Source organism: Saimiri boliviensis, chromosome 11 (assembly GCF_048565385.1).
Source record: "Saimiri boliviensis isolate mSaiBol1 chromosome 11, mSaiBol1.pri, whole genome shotgun sequence".
NCBI classification, from domain to species: domain Eukaryota; kingdom Metazoa; phylum Chordata; class Mammalia; order Primates; family Cebidae; genus Saimiri; species Saimiri boliviensis.
The window spans coordinates 10939089-10958012 of NC_133459.1; the positions used below are offsets into that span (position 1 = coordinate 10939089).

At 52.8% G+C, this 18924-nt stretch overlaps 1 protein-coding gene across 1 annotated transcript in view; it reads left to right on the top strand.

Moving 5' to 3' along the window:
* PLOD1 (procollagen-lysine,2-oxoglutarate 5-dioxygenase 1) overlaps positions 1-18124 on the top strand; it is a 41576-nt gene extending 23452 nt beyond the window's left edge. Inside the window, exons 10-19 of the mRNA XM_039473495.2 lie at positions 447-568; positions 4360-4464; positions 4956-5081; positions 5427-5568; positions 7163-7276; positions 8550-8615; positions 9273-9377; positions 12250-12396; positions 14749-14874; positions 17237-18124. Of these exons, the coding sequence (XP_039329429.1) occupies positions 447-568; positions 4360-4464; positions 4956-5081; positions 5427-5568; positions 7163-7276; positions 8550-8615; positions 9273-9377; positions 12250-12396; positions 14749-14874; positions 17237-17392 (1209 nt within the window). The 3' untranslated portion in view covers positions 17393-18124. The remainder of the gene's footprint in view (positions 1-446; positions 569-4359; positions 4465-4955; positions 5082-5426; positions 5569-7162; positions 7277-8549; positions 8616-9272; positions 9378-12249; positions 12397-14748; positions 14875-17236) is intronic.
* The last annotated feature ends 800 nt before the right edge of the window (positions 18125-18924 follow it).

An 18924-nucleotide genomic window follows, 5' to 3' on the forward strand; every position in this document is an offset into this window, starting at 1 on the left:
GGGATTTCACCATGTTGGGCAGTCTGGTCTCAACCTCTTGACCTCAGGTGATCTGCCTGCCTTGGCCTCCCAAAGTGCTGGGATTACAGGTATGAGCCACCATGCCCAACCCACATTTTGTAACAAAGTAGATCACTGGGTCACATCCAGGAATCAACAGTGTCTCTGGATGTGGTATCCAAGGGGTGGTGGTGGGGTTCTATCCTGTTGTCAGAGGCTCTTAGGAGGTCTGGCCTAGTCAGGGGAGAATGGGCAAAGGATGGCCAGGGAAGGATGTTCCTGGCACAGGGCTAGTGTGGGCAAAGGTCTGGAGACAGGAAAGCAGATGGCCAAGGGTGCCAGGGATGAAGGGGCACAGCCTGGCAGTGTCAGGAGGTGCTGCAGTCCGTGGGTGGAAGCCGTGTCCTCCTCACCACCTCCATTCCCTTTGCCATTCACACCCCCAGGAGCAGCATCACAAGACTCAGGTGGAGGAGTTCCTGGCAGAGCATGGCAGCGAGTACCAGTCTGTGAAGCTGGTGGGCCCTGAGGTGCGGATGGCGAATGCAGATGCCAGGAACATGGGCGCGTGAGTTGTGGGCCGCGGTTCTCTGCACTGACAGCGGCGGGCAGGGGAGCTGTGGCTGTGGTGAGGAGCAGTAGGCTGAGTGATGGGAGTCCTGAAGGCTGTGTGTGCTCTAGCAAGTTCCTGCCCTTCTCTGGGCCTTGGAGTTTCCATCTGTCAAATGGGGAAATAGCCTCTCTCCTGCCAACCCCTGGGCTCCTGAGCAGGGCTGAGCTGCGTCATTTGGGTTCAGGAAGCAAATCAGAGAAAGAAGAAGGACCAGGGGCTGAAGTAGACAAAGGCTGACAATTAGGGAGCCAACCTCAAGTGTTTTCCTTTATTTTAAAAAAAAGAAAAAAAAGTCGGGCAGGGCGGCTCAATACCTGTAGTCCCAGCACTTTGAGAGGCCAAAGCTAAAGGATTGCTTGAGGCCAGGAGTTGGAGAGCAACCTGGGCAATGTAGCGAGACCCAATCTCTACAAAAATAAATTAGCTGAGTGTGGTGGCTCGAACCTGGGGTTCCAGCTACTCAAGAGGCTGAGGCAGGATGATCTCTTGAGCCTGAGAAGTTGAGGTTGCAGTGAGCTTTGATTGAACCACTGTACTCCAGCCTGGGTGACAGGGCGAGCCCTTGTCTCATAAAGCAAAACAAAACTAAAAGAAAGAAGTAGTTTGTGTTGATTGTAGAAGAGTCAGACAGTCCAGCTCAAAGGTTGGCAAACTTCCGGCTGAGGACTAGGTCATAAATCTTTGCAAATTGGCTCTGCGGGCTCTGTTACAACCACTCAACTCTGCCTTAGTAGCACAGAAGCAGCTATGAATAATACGTAAATGAATGAGTGAGGCTGCATCCCAGCAAAATTTCGTTTATGAACACTGAAATTTGACTTTTATGTAATTGCTTTTTGAGACTTGAAGTCACTCTCCTTTTTTTTTTTTTTTAAATGGAGTGTCTGTTGCCAGGCTGGAGTGCAGTGGCGTAATCTCAGCTCACTGCAACCTCCACCTCCCAGGTTCAAGCGATTTTCCTGCTTCAGCCTCCTGAGTAGCTGGGACTACAGGCATGCACCACCATACCCAGCTAATTTTTGTATTTTTAGTAGACACAAGATTTTACCATGTTGGCCAGAATGGTCTTGATATTTTGACCTTGTGATCTGCCCGCCTCAGCCTCCCAAAGCGTTGGGATTACAGACGTGAGCCACCGTTACCGTGCCTGGCCTAGCTTGCTGTCACTTTTTTTGTCCAGGCTGGAGTGCAGTGGCAGGATCATAGTTTATTGTAGCCTCAAACTTCTGGGCTCCAGCAATCCTCCTGCCTCAGGCCCCCAAGAAGCTGGGACCACAGGCATGTGCCACCACGCCCAGTTAACTTTTTAATTTTTATTTATTTATTTTGAGACAGAGTCTCACTCTGTCACCTAGGCTGGAGTGCAGTGGCACCACCTTGGCTCACTGCAACTTCCCCACCTGGGGTTCAAGTGATTCTCCTGCCTCAGCCTCCTGAGTAGATGGGATAACAGGTGCATGCCACCACACCTGGCTAATTTTTATATTTTTAGTAGAGGCGGGGTTTCACCATGTTGGCTAGGCCTGTCTCGAACTCCTAACCTCAAGTGATCTGACCAACTCAGCCTCCCTAAGTGCTGGGATTACAAGTGTGAGCCACTGCGCCTGGCTAACTTTTTTATTTTTTTAATTTTTATTTATTTATTTATTTTTTGAGACGGAGTTTCCCTCTTGTTACCCAGGCTGGAGTGCAATGACACGATCTCGGCTCACCGCAACCTCCACCTCCTGGGTTCAGGCAATTCTCCTGCCTCAGCCTCCTGAGTAGCTGGGATTACAGGCACGCGCCACCATGTCCAGCTGATTTTTTGTATTTTTAGTAGAGACGGGGTTTCACCATGTTGACCTGGATGGTCTCGATCTCTTGATCTTGTGATCCACCCGCCTCGGCCTCCCAAAGTGCTGGGATTACAGGCTTGAGCCACCGAGCCCGGCCAACTTTTTTATTTTTATTTTTTGTAGAGACAGGGTTTTTCTGTGTTGCCCAGGCTGCTCTCAAATTTGTGGCTTGAAGTTATCTTCCCGCCTCAGCCTCCCAAAGTGCTGGGATTACAGGCGTGAGCCACCCGCACCTGGCGATGACCTTCATATAATTGTTCTTTTGATTTTTTTTTCCTACAACCACTTAAAAACAAAGAAACAGCTAAGTGCAGTGGCTGATGCCTGTAATCCCCACACTTTGGGAGGCCAAGGCAAGAGGATTGCTTGAGTTGGGGAAGTTGAAGCTGCAGTGAACTATGATTGTGCCTCTACGTTCCAGCTTGGGTGACAGAGTGAGACTCCATCTCTTTTTTTTTTCTTGAGACGGAATTTCGCTCTTGTTACCCAGGCTGGAGTGCAATGGCGCCATCTCGGCTCACCGCAACCTCCGCCTCCTGGGTTCAGGCAATTCTCCTGCCTCAGCCTCCTGAGTAGCTGGGATTACAGGCACGTGCCACCACGCCCAGCTAATTTTTTCTATTTTTAGTAGAGACGGGGTTTCACCATGTTAACCAGGATGGTCTCCATCTCTTGACCTTGTGATCCACCCTCCTCGGCCTCCCAAAGTGCTGGGATTACAGGCGTGAGCCACCGTGCCCGGCAAGACTCCACCTCTTAAAAAAGGAAATTAGCCGAGTGTGGTGGCTCAAACCTGTGGTCTCAGCTACTTAAGAGGCTGGGGCGGGAGGACCTCTTGAACCCTGGAAGTTGAGGTTGCAGTGAGCTATGATTGTACCACTGTATTCCAGCCTGGGCAACAGAGTGAGACCTTGTCTCATAAAGCAAAACAAAAACAAAGAAGTAATTCATATTGATTTTAAAAGAGTCAGACAGTCCAGATCAGAGGTTGGCAAACTTTCTGCTAAGGATTGGATCATAAATCTTATGATTACAGGCTTACCCCTGTAATCCTGGCACTTTGGGAGTCGAGGCGGGCAGATCACCTGAGGTCGGCAGTTTGAGACAGCCTGGCCAACATGGTGAAATCTCGTCTCTACTAAAAAATACAAAAATTCACTGGGCATGGTGGTGTGTGCCTGTAATTCCAGCTACGGGGGAGGCAGAGGCAGGAGAATCACCTGAACCCAGGAGGCGGAGGTTGCAGTGAGCCAAGATCGTGCCACTGTACTCCAGCCTGTGTGACAAGAGCGAAACTCTGTCTCGTGAATGAATTAATGAATGAATGAAAAACATAGAGCTGTTGTGTTCTTAGCCCATGAGCTGTATAAAGGCAAGCAGGGCCAGAGTTTGGCTTACAGACCTCATTTATCTGAGTCCTGTACCAGATAAACAAAAATAATATAAATTTTTAAGGTTTTTGGTACAAGTTACCAAATTGCTTGTTGGAAAGGCAGCCCCAGGAGAATCGCTTAGACCCGGAGGTGGAGGTTGCAGTGAGCCGAGATCGCACCATTGCACTCCAGCCTGGGTAACAAGAGCGAAACTCCGTCTCAAAAAAAAACAAAAAAGAAAGGTAGCCCAGTTTACTTCTCACCCTGGGCCATGGAGGCACCTATGGGCTGTGTTCTTCCCAATGCCAGGATTTTCAGGACACTCAATGCCAGTTGCCAAGCTCTGGGCCTTGAGAGCCCAGCAGTCCAGGGGTTTTAGACTCAGAGTTGGGAGGGACCTTTCAGGCTGCTGGCGTGAACTCTCTAAAGCCCCTTGGCTGGTACGTGACGAAGCCAGACTGTGGCCATAGATGTGGGCAGCTGCCAGGGTGGCTCCAGGATCAAGTGCACTGACCCTGCGTCCTCCTCCTGGCAGAGACCTGTGCCGGCAGGACCGCAGCTGCACCTACTACTTCAGCGTGGATGCCGACGTGGCCCTGACCGAGCCCAACAGCCTGCGGCTGCTGATCCAGCAGAACAAGTAAGGCCGCCCTGTCTTCGTCCACACTGCTCAGGATTGGCCTGGCCCCAGGGTGGGAGCCCTCCTTGCCTTCCTCCTCCTCCTCCTCCTTCCCTTCCTCCTCCTCTTCCTCCTCCTCCTTCCCTTCCTCCTCCTCTTCCTCTTCCTCCTCTTCCTCTTTCTCCTCTTCCTACTCCTCCTTGACCTCACCTGTTACCCAGAGCTGTGGACCCCTAGCCTGATACCCCAGGTTCTGATAGAGAAGGTGTCCTGCCCTGTCTGCTCCTGGATGACCCATGGGAGGGAGCAGGTACCAGAAGAGCCAAACCCCTGACCCCCTGGCCAAGGTGCTGCCTGTCCCAGTGAGGTGCTTGGGGATCCCTGTGTGCAGGTTGAGGGGCACCCTCCTGCCCCATCCTTCCTCCTCCGCCCCTCCTCCCCCTACCCCTGGCTAGTCCTGTCTCCCACTCCCAGTGGGCAGTGACTTCCCACTGAGGCGCTCCCTTCCTCAGGAACGTCATTGCCCCACTGATGACCCGGCATGGGAGGCTGTGGTCGAACTTCTGGGGGGCTCTCAGTGCAGATGGCTACTATGCCCGCTCCGAGGACTACGTGGACATCGTGCAGGGGCGGCGTGTGTGAGTACCTGCAGGGCAGGGCGGGGGCAGGGGACACCTTCATCTGTCTTCTGCCTCGGCTTGTAGAGCTCCCTCCTCAGTATTCCTGTCCTTGTTGCTCTCAAATTCCTGGTGAACCTGAAGCAAGGAACACTGTAGTTAGACACACAGAAGGACTTCCTGACAAAAGGCCCATGTATCCAGGGTGGGCGAATCAAATCAGCATGATTGTGCCCTCCCAGCCTGCGACTTCCCCTTCTCACAGCCCAGATACCAGGCTATGACTCCCTACCAGCAGCCTGTGACCTGCTCCATCTTCCCTGCTGCCAGCCTCAGACCCCCACCCTCTTTCTGTCTCTCCCACAGTGGTGTCTGGAATGTGCCCTATATTTCAAACATCTACTTGATCAAGGGCAGTGCCCTGCGGGCTGAGCTGCAGTCCCCAGATCTCTTCCACCACAGGAAGCTGGACCCCGACATGGCCTTCTGTGCCAACATCCGGCAGCAGGTCAGCCAGGAGGGGGTGGGCACAGGAGGGCCTCTGGATGAGGAAGGTGGGAAGATGGGCCTCCAGCTCTGTGCCTCATGGCAGGCCACCTTGTCACCATAGACCTGGGAGCTCCTGAGATTGTAGCAGGGCATCTCAGAAGCCACCAGGGCCTGGTGGAGGAATGGGGGGGGCATCGGGCACAAGGGCTGATCCTCAGGGGTCTGCAGGGACCATTTTAGCAGACTTGGTTTTTACACCATATATTATATTTACATTTTTGACATAGCCCAAAGAAAACTAAACTTTCCATCTAAAGGTGCTCCAAGTAATGTGCCCAAGAGACACCTCACCCTGTCTCTGCACCCCACCCCATATATTTTTGTAATTTTTTTTTTTTTTTTTGAGATGGAGTTTCACTCTTGTTGCCTAGGCTGGAGTATAATGGCATGATCTCGGCTCACTGTAACCTCTGCCTCCCAGATTTAAGCAATTCTCCTGCCTCAGCCTCTGGAGTAGCTGGGATTCCAGGCATGTGTCACCACACCTGGCTAATTTTGTTTTTGTTTTGTTTTTTTTTTTGAGACGGAGTTTCGCTCTTGTTACCCAGGCTGGAGTGCAATGGCGCGATCTCGGCTCACCGCAACCTCCGCCTCCTGGGTTCAGGCAATTCTCCTGCCTCAGCCTCCTGAGTAGCTGGGATTACAGGCACACGCCACCATGCCCAGCTAACTTTTTGTATTTTTAGTAGAGACGGGGTTTCACCATGTTGACCAGGATGGTCTCGATCTCTCGACCTCGTGATCCACCCGCCTCGGCCTCCCAAAGTGCTGGGATTACAGGCTTGAGCCACCGCGCCCGGCACTAATTTTGTATTTTTAATAGAGACAAGGTTTCTCCATGTTGGTCAGGTTGGTCTCAAACTCCTGACCTCAGGTGATCCACCCGTCTCAGCCTCCCAAAGTCCTGGGATTACAGGCGTGAGCCACTGTGCCCAGTGATTTTTTTTTTTTTTAACATGCAGCAAGATGAAGTTTCCCACTGTGACCAACATTTCAGGACCAGAACACACTCTTTTTCTTATTTTCTTTTTCTGAGACGGAGTCTTACTCTATCCCCCATGCTGGAGTATAGTTGCAAGATCTCAGCTCACCGCAACCCCCGCCTCCCAGATTCAAGCAATTCTCCTGCCTCAGCCTCCTGAGTAGCTAGGACTATAGGCGCCATCACACCCAGCTAATTTTTGTATTTTTAGTAGAGACGGGGTTTCACCATGTTGGCCAGGCTGGTCTTGAACTCCTGATCTTGTAATCCGCCCGCCTCAGCCTCCCAAAGTGCTGGGATTACAGACGTGAGCCACTGTGCCTGGCCCATGCTCCTTTTCTTTTAAGCACTTTTTCTTTCATTCTGTGTTCAGTCCTCTGGGAAGACTTCCCTCATCAAATCCTCAGTGTCAGGCCTGGGCTGGGCCCTGGGGACAAAGGGGTGACTGTACTTGGTCTCTGATCTTGTGAACTTTAATCTGGCGGGTGAAGGAGGCTGCCCTGTTGCCTGTCTGGGAGTGTGCAGGGGAGGGGTGGGGGAGGACCTCTTCCATCGGACCTGCTCTTCCCAGGATGTGTTCATGTTCCTGACCAACCGGCACGGCCTTGGCCACCTGCTCTCTCTGGACAACTACCGCACCACCCACCTGCACAACGACCTCTGGGAGGTGTTCAGCAACCCCGAGGTAAGGCTGGGGTGGGCACACAGCGACTGGGAGCAGAGGGGCCCAGGGATCCTGCAGTCTGAGGCACTTCCCTCTCAGAACCTTACAATAGCCAGGACCCCTGTAGGCTACCTGCCACCCTCCCTTCACCACAGCGGGCTGTAGGCAGAATTTGGGTAGGGAGAGAAGGGTGTCCAGAGAGGCAACACTATCTATTGGAGCGGGGGACCAGGACTCAGAGGCCTGGTTTGTGGCCCAGATTGCCGTCACCTGTGACTTAGCTGAGCCTCTCAACTTTGGGGACCGCAGTTATTCTAGCTCTAAAATGGGTATACTGTCCCAGCCTGTCTTGCCTGTGAGGGTGTTGTGATGATCAGAAGCGGAGACAGTGTGACTACTTTTTTTTTTTTTTTTTTTTTTTTTTTTTTTTGAGACAGAGTTTCACTCTTGTTACCCAGGCTGGAGTGCAATGGCGCGATCTCGGCTCACCGCAACCTCCGCCTCCTGGGTTCAAGCAATTCTCCTGCCTCAGCCTCCTGAGTAGCTGGGATTACAGGCACGTGCCACCATGCCCAGCTAATTTTTTGTATTTTTAGTAGAGGCGGGGTTTCACCATGTTGACCAGGATGGTCTCGATCTCTCGACCTCGTGATCCACCCGCCTCAGCCTCCCAAAGTGCTGGGATTACAGGCTTGAGCCACCGCGCCCGGCTCTTTTTTTTTTTTTAATTGAAACAGAGTCTACCTCTGTCACCCAGGCTGGAGTGCAGTGGTGCGATCTTGGCTCACTGCGGTTTCTGACTCGCGGGTTCAAGGGGTTCTCCTGCCTCAGCTTCCTGAGTAACTGGGATTGCAGGTGCCTGCCACCGTGCCCAGCTAATTTTTGTACTTTTGGTGGAGGTGGGGTTTTACTGTGTTGGCCAGGCTGGTCTCGAACTCCCAGTCTCCCAAAGTGCTAAGATTACAAGCGTGAGCCACCGTGCCTGGTCAGTTGTGACTGTTTTTAGACGCTGGGAGCTCGCAGCTAATGGGTATATGTATGCACATGCCAGCACACAGACATGTACACACAGGCACACACATGTACATACATGTGGAGACGCCACCTCCCATGGGCACAGCTGTGCACCCAGACAACACACACGCACCCAGTGGGCACAGTTGAACACCTGCCTCCCCCAGGCATGTACACCGTCACTCCCACTTTGAGGGTTCTGTGGGGAGGAGCCCTCTTGGAGCATCCCATGCAGTTGAGCCAATGGTGAGCACCCCAGCCTACTTCCCACTCCCTGCAGGACTGGAAAGAGAAGTACATCCATGTGAACTACACCAAGGCCCTGGCGGGGAAGCTGGTGGAGACGGTAAGGGCCATGAGCACCCTCTTGGACCAGCCTCGCCTGCTGCAGGGGGCAGGGCACAGAAGGGAAACTGGCTGCCCTGGGGGAGTAGGGGGGCAGCAGGATTGAAGTGGGGGGCAGCGGGACGGGAGTGGGGGCAGCGGGATGGGAGTGGGGGCAGCGGGACGGGAGTGGGGGCAGCGGGATGGGAGTGGGGGCAGCGGGATGGGAGTGGGGGACAGCGGGATGGCCCTTCCCCTTGGCACTTTCCTGCTGTTGGCTGTGGAGGTCTGCAGGGCCTCTCTCCCTGGCCCCAGCAGGAAGGAGAGAAACATCCCGAATGTGATTGTTCCTGTGGCCCATCATGCCTGGACAGTACGAGGAGTGGCCACTTCTCTCCACTCACTAATGTCTGCTTCCCCCAGGCCTGGGCCTCTGCCCCCTCCCTCCCTCCATGCCTACGTTCCTCTCCTGGCCCTGGTGCTGGTAGCTCTGTGACCTTGGCTGGGAAAGTCTTTGGGCTCTGCCTCCTTCTCCCTTTAGGAGCTCACTCAGTCTCTCCAGGATTGACAAGCCCCTGCTCCCCGGGGACACTTGGAGGGCTCCCTGGCTCGGGTGTGGGGCCCTGCAGAGGGAGGAGGATGTGGGGGACCCCCTTGACTGAGTCCCTGACCTCCCCAGCCCTGCCCGGATGTCTACTGGTTCCCCATCTTCACGGAAGCGGCCTGTGACGAGCTGGTGGAGGAAATGGAGCACTTTGGCCAGTGGTCTCTGGGCGACAACAAGGTGGGACCTGATGCCTGGGCTGGGGCCACAGGGAGGCCACCTCTCCACCAGTGCCACTTACTGTCTGAGGTCTTCTCCTGGCAAGCTGGCCCAACCGCCCTCTCTGGGACTCTTGACACAGGCGTGCTGGCAGATGTTAGAGGGATTGAGTAACCCGAGATGGAGTTGGTCCCCAAGCCGCCAATGCCACTGTGTGGCTTTGAGCCACCTTGGCCGTAAGCTACTAGGTTTTCAGTTCCTGGTTTGCTATTGGAATGGCTTAGCTTCCTTCCCTAGACTTCCCCCGGGAGGAATGGGGAGGAAGAGGCCAAGGTGGGATGAGAGGTTCATCAGATACCAGGAGCAGGTGGCCTGGTGAGTGTGGGAGGCTCTGTGTTCCCTGAGCGAGGATCCCACACCTGTACCTGTCCTGGAAAGTTCAGACACCATTGTTTTTTTTTTTTTTTTTTTTGAGACGGAGTTTCGCTCTTGTTACCCAGGCTGGAGTGCAATGGCGCGATCTCGGCTCACGGCAACCTCCGCCTCCTGGGTTTAGGCAATTCTCCTGCCTCAGCCTCCTGAGTAGCTGGGATTACAGGCACGCGCCACCATGCCCAGCTAATTCTTAGTATTTTTAGTAGAGACGGGGTTTCACCATATTGACCAGGATGGTCTCGATCTCTTGACCTCGTGATCTGCCCGCCTCGGCCTCCCAAAGTGCTGGGATTACAGGCTTGAGCCACCGCGCCCGGCCTGACACCATTGTTTTCATTTTCTTTTTTTAAATAATAGAGATGGAATCTTGCTACGTTACCTGGGCTGGTCGTAAACTAGGCACCATTTCATTTTCTTTTTTTCTTTAATTAATTAATTTATCTGGAGACAGAGTCTCACTCTCTTGCCCAGGCTAGAGTGCAGTGATGCGGTCTTGGTTCACTCCACCTTCCAGGTTCAAGAGATTCTTATGCCTCAGCTTCCCGAGTAGCTGGGATTATAGACGTGTACCACCGTGCCCAGCTAATCTTTGTATACTTATTTATTTAATTGCGTGTGTGTGTGTGTGTGTGTGTGTGTGTACATTTATTTATTTATTTTTTTGAGACAGTGTCTCGCTCTGTCACCCAGGCAGGAGTTCAGTGGCATGATCTCAGCTCACTGCAACCTCCCCTTCCCGAGTTTAAGTGATTCTCCTACCTCAGCCTCCCCAGTAGCTGGGACTACAGGCATGTGCCACCATGCCTGGCTAATTTTTATATTTTTAGTAGAGACTGGGTTTCGCCATGTTGGCCAGACTGGTCTGGAACTCCTGGCCTCAAGTGATCTGCCGTCCTCAGCCCCGCAAAGTGCTGGGATTACAGGCGTGAGCTACCATGCCCAGCCTAAGGCACCATTTTTTTTTTTTTTTTTTTTTTTAATGATCCCAGAATATTTATTTCCACAGGATTTTGATAAAAGAGCACAATCTTTTTTTTTTTTTTTTTTTTTTTTTTGAGACGGAGTTTCGCTCTTGTTACCCAGGCTGGAGTGCAATGGCGCGATCTCGGCTCACCGCAACCTCCGCCTCCTGGGTTCAGGCAATTCTCCTGCCTCAGCCTCCTGAGTAGCTGGGATTACAGGCACGCACCACCATGCCCAGCTAATTTTTTGTATATTTAGTAGAGACGGGGTTTCACCATGTTGACCAGGATGGTCTCGATCTCTTGACCTCGTGATCCACCCGCCTCGGCCTCCCAAAGTGCTGGGATTACAGGCGTGAGCCACCGCGCCCGGCCTAAAAGAGCACAATCTTTAATAAAAATACACCACTGTACATAAAGGCAACATTACCTAGTAAGCAAACTTTGCCTTCACCCCTTTCACAGAAGAGAAACTTTAGAAAGGAATTTTTCATCTCTTGACAGTTTTACAATATTCATATCTCCTATGCACTTCAAGCCCCAATCCACCTCTCATTTTCTAAGTTCTTTTTTTTTTCTCTGAGATGGAGTCTTGCTCTGTTGCCCAGGCTGGAGTGCAGTGGTGTGATCTCAGCTCACTGCAACCTCTGCCTCCTGAGTTCAAGCGATTCTCCTGCCTCAGCCTCCCGAGTAGCTGGGATTATAGGTGCTGGCCACCATGCCCAACTAATTTTCTGTTTTTTTTTTTTGAAGCGGAGTTTTGCTTATCACCTAGGTAGAGTGCAATGGTGGCCAGGCACGGTGGCTCACGCCTATAATCTCTGCACTTTGGAAAACCAAGTTAGGCAGATCACCTGAGGTCGGGAATTCAAGACCAATCTGGCCAACATGATGAAACCCCATCTCTATTATAAACACACAGATCAATCAGGTGTGGTGGCATGCACCTGTCATTTCAGCTATTCAGGAGGCTGATGCAGGAGAATCGCTTGAACTCGGGTGGTAGAGGTTGCAGTGAGCCGAGACTACCGCATTGCACTCTAGCCTGGGCAACAGAGTAAGACTCTGTCTCAAAAAAAAACAAATTAAAAATTTTTTAAAAAGAAATAAAATTAGTTGGGCATGATGGTGTGTGCCTGTAGTCCCAGCTACTTGGGAGGGTGAGGTGGGAGGATCACTTAGGCCTGGGAGGTTGAGGCTGCAGTGAGCCAAAGTTGTGCCACCGCACTCTAACCTGTGCAACAGAGCGATACCCTGTCTCCAAAAAAAGAAGGTCTTTCTTTCCATGACTTACCTAGTAAGTCAGGTAGTCTCCCTTTTGATCAACCCAAAGTCAACTGATTAGGGGCCTTAACTGTATCTGCAAAGCCCGTTCAGTTTTGTCATGTAATATAACATGGCCCTGTCACATCCCCAGGTGGAGGGGGAAGGGAGTAGACAGAGCCTGGGGCCATCCTAGAGAATTCCACCTAAACACTGGCCTCGGTCACCTCCAGGACAACCGCATCCAGGGTGGCTATGAGAACGTGCCGACCATTGACATCCACATGAACCAGATCGGCTTTGAGCGGGAGTGGCACAAGTTCCTGCTGGAGTACATTGCGCCCATGACCGAGAAGCTCTACCCCGGCTACTACACCAGGGTGGGCAAGCCTGGGCATAGCCAGGGTGCGGGGGCAGTTGGGTGGGGTGTGGGTGGAGTGACTGAGACCGGTGGGGCTGGGGTGGGAGGTGAAGGTGGGAGGGACAAGGATGGGAGGGGCAAGACAGAGAGGTGGGGATGGCGTTGAGGGTGGAGAGGCTGTGAAGAGCAGGGGTGGGGTGGGAAGTGGTGGAGAAGCTGGGAGGGGTGGGGAGGAGTAGGGGGCTTGGGAGGGGCAGGGGTGAGTAGGGGTGGGAGGCCTGGAGGGGCAGGGGGAACAGAAGTGAGGGAGTGGAAAGACTGGGAGGGGCAGGAGTTGGTGGGGAGGTGGCGGCCAGTGTGGGGCAGGGGGACGGGGTGGGAGGGGTGGGGTAGAGTTGGGGGCATGGGTGGAAGGGCCAGGGATAGGTGGAGGCTGGAGAGTCTGGCGGGGCTGGGGGGCTGAGGAAGGGGTGGAGGAGCATTCCCAGCTTATGGGAGCGGCCTGGGTATTTGGTCCCCAGGCAGGAGTGAGGTCTCACCATACGCGACCCCTCCATCTGGTAGTGCGTGTGAAGGCAGGGTGCTGGGGTGGGCACCTGGAGCCAGTCAGCCTCTAGCCTGTGGCCTATGACCTCAGTCCCTTTTCTTTTTTTTTTTTTTTTTTTGAGGGGGAATCTTGCTTCATCTTCCAGGCTGGAGTATACAGTGGTGTGATCTCAACTCACTGCAACCTCCACCTCCCAGGTTCAAGCAATTCTCTGCCTCAGCCTCCCAAGTGGCTGGGATTACAGGAGCTCAACACCACACCTGGCTGGTTTTTTTTTGTATTTTTAATAGAGATGGGGTTTCACCATCTTGGCCAGGCTTGTCTTGAACTCCTGACCTCGTGATCATCCCACCTCAGCTTCCCAAAGTGCTGGAATTACAGGTGTGAGCCACTGTGCCCAGCCTTTGTTTTTTTTGAGATAGAGTTTTGCTTTGTTGCCCAGGCTGGAGTACAGTGGCATGAACTGGGCTCACTGCAACCTCCGCCTCCTGGCTTCAAGCAATTCTCCTGCCTCAGCCTCCCCAGTAGCTGGGATTACAAGCACATGCCACCACACCCAGCTAAGTTTTTTATTTTTAGTAGAGACAGGGTTTCACCATGTGGGCTAGGCTGGTCTCGAACTCTTGACCTCAAGTGATCCATCAGCCTCAGCCTCCAAAAGTGCTGGGATTACAGGCATGAGCCACCATGCCTGGCCAAACCTTAGCCATTTTGAATCTTTCTTCCATGTCATTAACCCTGCCTCAGTGGCTCCTGCACCAGCCCACCAAAAAAGCACCACTCCCACCACCGTGCTTAGCTGGCCAGAGTGCCCACTCCCTCCCTAGCTAGAAGCCTGTGTGCCACGCCTGGGCCCTGCCTCTTCCAAAGCAGCCTTCTTCCAAAAGTGAGGAAAACCCTGACCTCCTTGTTACTGACAGCTGTCATTCATCCTTTGAATGCTTACTGTGGTTCCATGTAAATAATGATCTGGCTGAGCTCGGTTAATTGTCACCATTCTTTCCAGTGCTGTCATTCCCATGTCTGTCTGCTGCCACTTTGGCTCTCTCCAGTCCTCATTCAGTTGCTTCCTCAGTCCCCTGGTTTCTCCAGATACCTCCCGGCCATGTGCCTGGGTCCTGCCTCAGGGAATCCAGCCTGGATAGTTGCCAGAAAGGGCTGTGAGGATTAGATGCCTCCCTTTGTCTTTGTCTTTTCATTCCTTCCTTTCCTTTTTTTTTGAGACTGAGTTTCGCTTTTGTCTCCCAGGCTGGTGCAATGGCACGATCTTGGCTCACTGCTGCAACCTCCGCCTCTCGGGTTCAAGCGACCCTCCTGCCTCAGCCTCCCAAGTAGCTGGGATTACAGATGCCCACTACCACGCCCAGCTATTTTTTTTGTATTTTTAGCAGAGACAGGGTTTCACCATGTTGGCCAGCCTGGTCTCAAACTCCTGACCTCAGGTGATCTGCCCCTCTCAGCCTCCCAAAGTGCTGGAATTACAGGCATTCCACCGTGCCTGGCCTCCTTCCCTTTGGTTTCTCCCTCCTTCCTTCCTTCCTTCCTTCTTCCTTCTTCCTTCTTCCTTCTTCCTTCCTCCTTCCTCCCCCTCCGCCCCCTCTTCCTCTTCTCCTTCCCTGTCTCTCCTCTGTCCATACATTTTTGTTGACAACCTTTTCTGTGTCAAGCAGTTGCAGGCACTGAAGCACACAGCCCCATGCAGACTTGCCCACTGTGAGCTGACCTGCAGTGACCAGACGAAGCCCCGTTTGTGCACCCGCCTCTCCTGGCCTTTGCGGCCTCCTCGACTAACATGGGCTCTCTCGTCCCCCTGCCTTGGTACAGGCCCAGTTTGACCTGGCCTTTGTCGTCCGCTACAAGCCTGATGAACAGCCCTCGCTGATGCCGCACCATGATGCCTCCACCTTTACCATCAACATCGCCCTGAACCGAGTTGGGGTAGACTATGAGGTGAGCCGGAACCAGCCAGGGTCAAGGGGCCAGCAGTGGGTTTGAGGAGGGCTGGCTGGGGAGAGCCTTCAGGGTGGTTGAAGCAGAGGGCCCTGGGTAGCCAGCACCAGAGAACCAGAAAAAAAGGGTATTGGCCCTTGGGAGGGCTTCCTGGAAGGGGCCACGATTTAGTAGGAGGGAGGAGCCAGGCTCCTAAGCTACAATTTTAAGAGATTTTTGGGCTGGGCATGGTGGCTTATGCCTGTAATCCCAGTAGTTTGGGAGGCCGAGGCAGGCAGATCACTTGAGGCCAGGAGTTTGAGATCAGCCTGCCCAACATGAGGAAATCCCATCTCTACTTAAAAAATACAAAAATTAGCTGGGCGTGGTGGCGCACACCTATAATCTTAGCTACTCAGAAGGCAGAGGCATGAGAATTTGTTGAACCCAAGAGGTGGAGGTTGCAGTGAGCCAATATCATGCCATTGCACTCCAGCCTGTGCAACAGAGTGAGACGCCGTCTCCAAAAAAATAAAAAAAAGGTTTTTTTGACTTAACCCTGGGCTGGGTGCTATGAAGAACACTTATAAAAACGGCTATAATCTTTTTTTTTTTTTTTTTTTTTGAGGCAGGGTCTCGCTCTGTCACCCAGGCTAGAGTGCAGTGGCAGGATCACACATCACTGCAGCCTCCACCTCCTGGGCCCAAGCAATCCTCCCACCTTACCCTCCCAAGTAGTTGGGACCACAGGCGTGTGCCACCATGCCCATCTAGTTTTTTTTCTTGTTTGCAGAGATGGGGTTTTACTATGTTACTAAGGCTGGAGCTATAATTTTTTGAGCTTACAACATATCAGGCATCCCTAATCCAAGGATTCTCAACCAGGAGCAATTGTGCCCTCCAAGGGACAATGGCAATGCCTGGAGACAGATTTGGTTGCTACGGCTGTGAGGGGCTGCTGGCATCTACTGGGTAGAAGTCAGCGATGCCCAGGGCAGCTTCCACAACTAAGTGTCTATAGCGGTGAGGCTGGGAAACTCAGTCCTCAGCTCTTATTTGTAACATGTTCCTCACAACCCTGTTCTGTTTAACCCCTATTTTACAGAAGGGGAAACCGAAGCTCAGGTTGCTCACAGTTAGTCAAGAGTGGGGTTGGCCGGGTGCGGTAGCTCACGCCTGTAATCCCAGCTCTTTGCGAGGCTGAGGCGGGCAGATCACAAGGTCAGGAGATTGAAACCATCCTGGCCAACCTGGTGAAACCCTGTCTCTATTAAAAATACAAAAACTTAGCTGAGTGCAGTGGTGCGTGCCTGTAATCCCAGCTACTCGGGAGGCTGAGGCATGAGAATCACTTGAACCTGGGAGGTGGAGGTTGCAGTGAGCCGAGATCGCGCCACTGCACTCCAGCCTGGCAACAGAGTGAGACTCAGTCCCAGAAAAAAAAAGAGAATGGAGGTGACATTTGCCCACGGCTGCCTGACTCCAAAGCCAGAGCTCTTGATCACTTACTCTTTTTGTTTTGTTGAGTTTTTGAGACAGAGTCTTACTCTGTCACCCAGGGGCCCAGGCTAGAGTGTAGTGGCATGATCTCAGGGCTCACTGCAACCTCTACCTCCCAGGTTCAAGTGATTCTGCCTCAGCCTCCCGAATAGCTGGGATTACAGGTGCACACTGCCATGCCGAGCTGGTTTTTGTATTTTTAGTATAGATGGACCTTACCATGTTGCCCAGGCTGGTTTTGAACTCCTGACTGTAAAGTTTATTCTCTGCAGATTTATTGCCGAGTTAAAAACGAGGAAACTGAGACCACCACAAGAAAATTAGATGCCAATTTATTCAGCTCCTGGGAAAGGTTCTGTAATCCCTGGGCTCTCCCAGGGAGGTCACACTGATTCCGCTCAGGAGTTGGGATTTATAGGCAGTGAAGGCGTTCCATTGGATTTGGAGAAACAGAATGTGGACGGGGTGAGCTGCTATTGGTAGGTAGGTAGGATTTCCGGTGAGCGAGCTAAGTGCTGAGTGCAGAGGAGATTTCCAAGGGTGGGGCTAGGTACCCAGAGCAGAGGGGATTTCCAAGGCGGAGCTAGATGATTGACATAATGTAAATTTTCAAGCGGGGCGGGAGATGGGCGAGTCCGAACTCCCGGCCAGGCAACCAGCCTTACACTGACCTCAGGTGATCCACCTGCCTTGGCCTCCCAAAGTGCTGGGATTACAGGCATGAGCCACCGTGCCCGGCCTCTACTCTTTATTTAGTGTCTTCCTTAGGCAGCTTGTGGCATCCCCAGGTCAGCAGTGCTGAGGGCCACTTGGCCGTGACATACCGGAGAACAGACGGGCAGCGGGCGGCAGGGAAAGGGCACTGATGCTTTCTGTCTCCCAGGGTGGGGGCTGTCGATTCCTGCGCTACAACTGCTCCATCCGAGCCCCGAGAAAGGGCTGGACCCTCATGCACCCTGGACGACTCACGCATTACCACGAGGGGCTCCCCACCACCAGGGGCACCCGCTACATCGCAGTCTCCTTTGTCGATCCCTAATTGGCCAGGCCTGGCCCCCTGGGACCTTTCTTCTTTGCCGACAACCACTGCTCAGCAGCCTCTGGGATCTTGGAGTCCCAGGGAACCCAGTCCAGCCTCTTGGCTTTTGACTTCCATTGCTCTTGGAACCACCAATCAGAGAGAGTCAGAGAGATTCCTGCAGGCCAAAGGCGGGGCACACCTCCATGGCTGGGGCTCTCCGTGGTGCTCTGGACCCAGCACGTGGAGACACCATTCACTTTTACTGCTTTGTAGTGACTCGTCCTCTCCAACCTGTCTTCCTGAAAAACCACGTCCCCCTACCTCTACCTCTTCCATGGGGTGAGACTTTACAGACCAGGGGCTTCCCCAAGTTGCCCAGAAAGATTATCTGGATGAGAAGCCATGGCCAGAGCTTCTCCCAGGCACAGTTGTAGCACCAGGGACGTCCGCTTCAAGTTTTGGGATAAAGACACCTGGATGACACTCAAGTGGCCGCCCTGAGTCTGGGACTTCTGCCTCCATGGCTGGTCATGAGAGCAAACCGTAGTCCCCTGGAGATGGAGACTCCAGAGAACCTCTTGGGAGACAGAAGAGGCATCTGTGCACAGCTGAATCCTCCACTTGCCTGGGGGGAGGGGAGTGACAGGTCCACACACTGCACTGGGTCATCCTGTCCTGGATGCCTCTTAACAGAGGGACAGACTGTCAGAAACTAGAGAGTTTCTATTAAAGGTCATTTAAACCACTGAAGGGAAGATGCTCTGGATGAGTGGGTGTGTGACTTGGTGTGAGTGTCTATAGGGAGGGATTTTAAAAGCCCTCTTTTTTTTTTTTTTTTTAAGACAGAGTCTTGCTCTGTCACCCAGGCTGGAGTGCAGTGGTGTGATCTTGGCTCACTGCAACCTCTGTCTCCCAGGTTCAAGCGATTCTCCTGCCTCAGCCTCCTCAGTAGCTGGGATTGCAGGTGCTTGCCACCACACCCAGCTAATTAAAAAAATATTTTTAATAGAAATGATGTTTTACCATGTTGGTCAGACTGGTCTCAAACTCCTGACCACGTGATCTACCCACCTCAGCCCTCCAAAATGCTGGGATTACAGGTGTGAGCCACTGCATTCAGCCAAGAGTCCTCTTTTAAGAGCCTTTGAGAAAGGCCATGCTGGCTAGGCCTGGTGGCTCAAGCCTGTAATCCCAGCACTTTGGGAGGCCATGGGAGGTGGATCACTTGAAGCCAGGAATTCAAAACCAGCCTGGCCAACATGGTGAAACCCCATCTCTACTAAAAATATAAAAATTAGTCGGGCATGGTGGCAACTACTTGGGAGCCTGAGACAGGCTAATCGCTTGAACCCAGGAGGCGGAGGTTGCAGTGAGCCAAGACTGCACCACTGCGCTCCAGCCTGAGCAACAGAGCAAGACTGTCTCAAAAAAAATGGAAAGAAAAAGGAGGCTGGGCGTGGTGGCTCACGCCTGTAATCCCAGCACTCTGGGAGGCTGAGGTGGGCAGATCAAAAGGTCAAAAGATCAAGACCATCCTGGCCAACATGGTG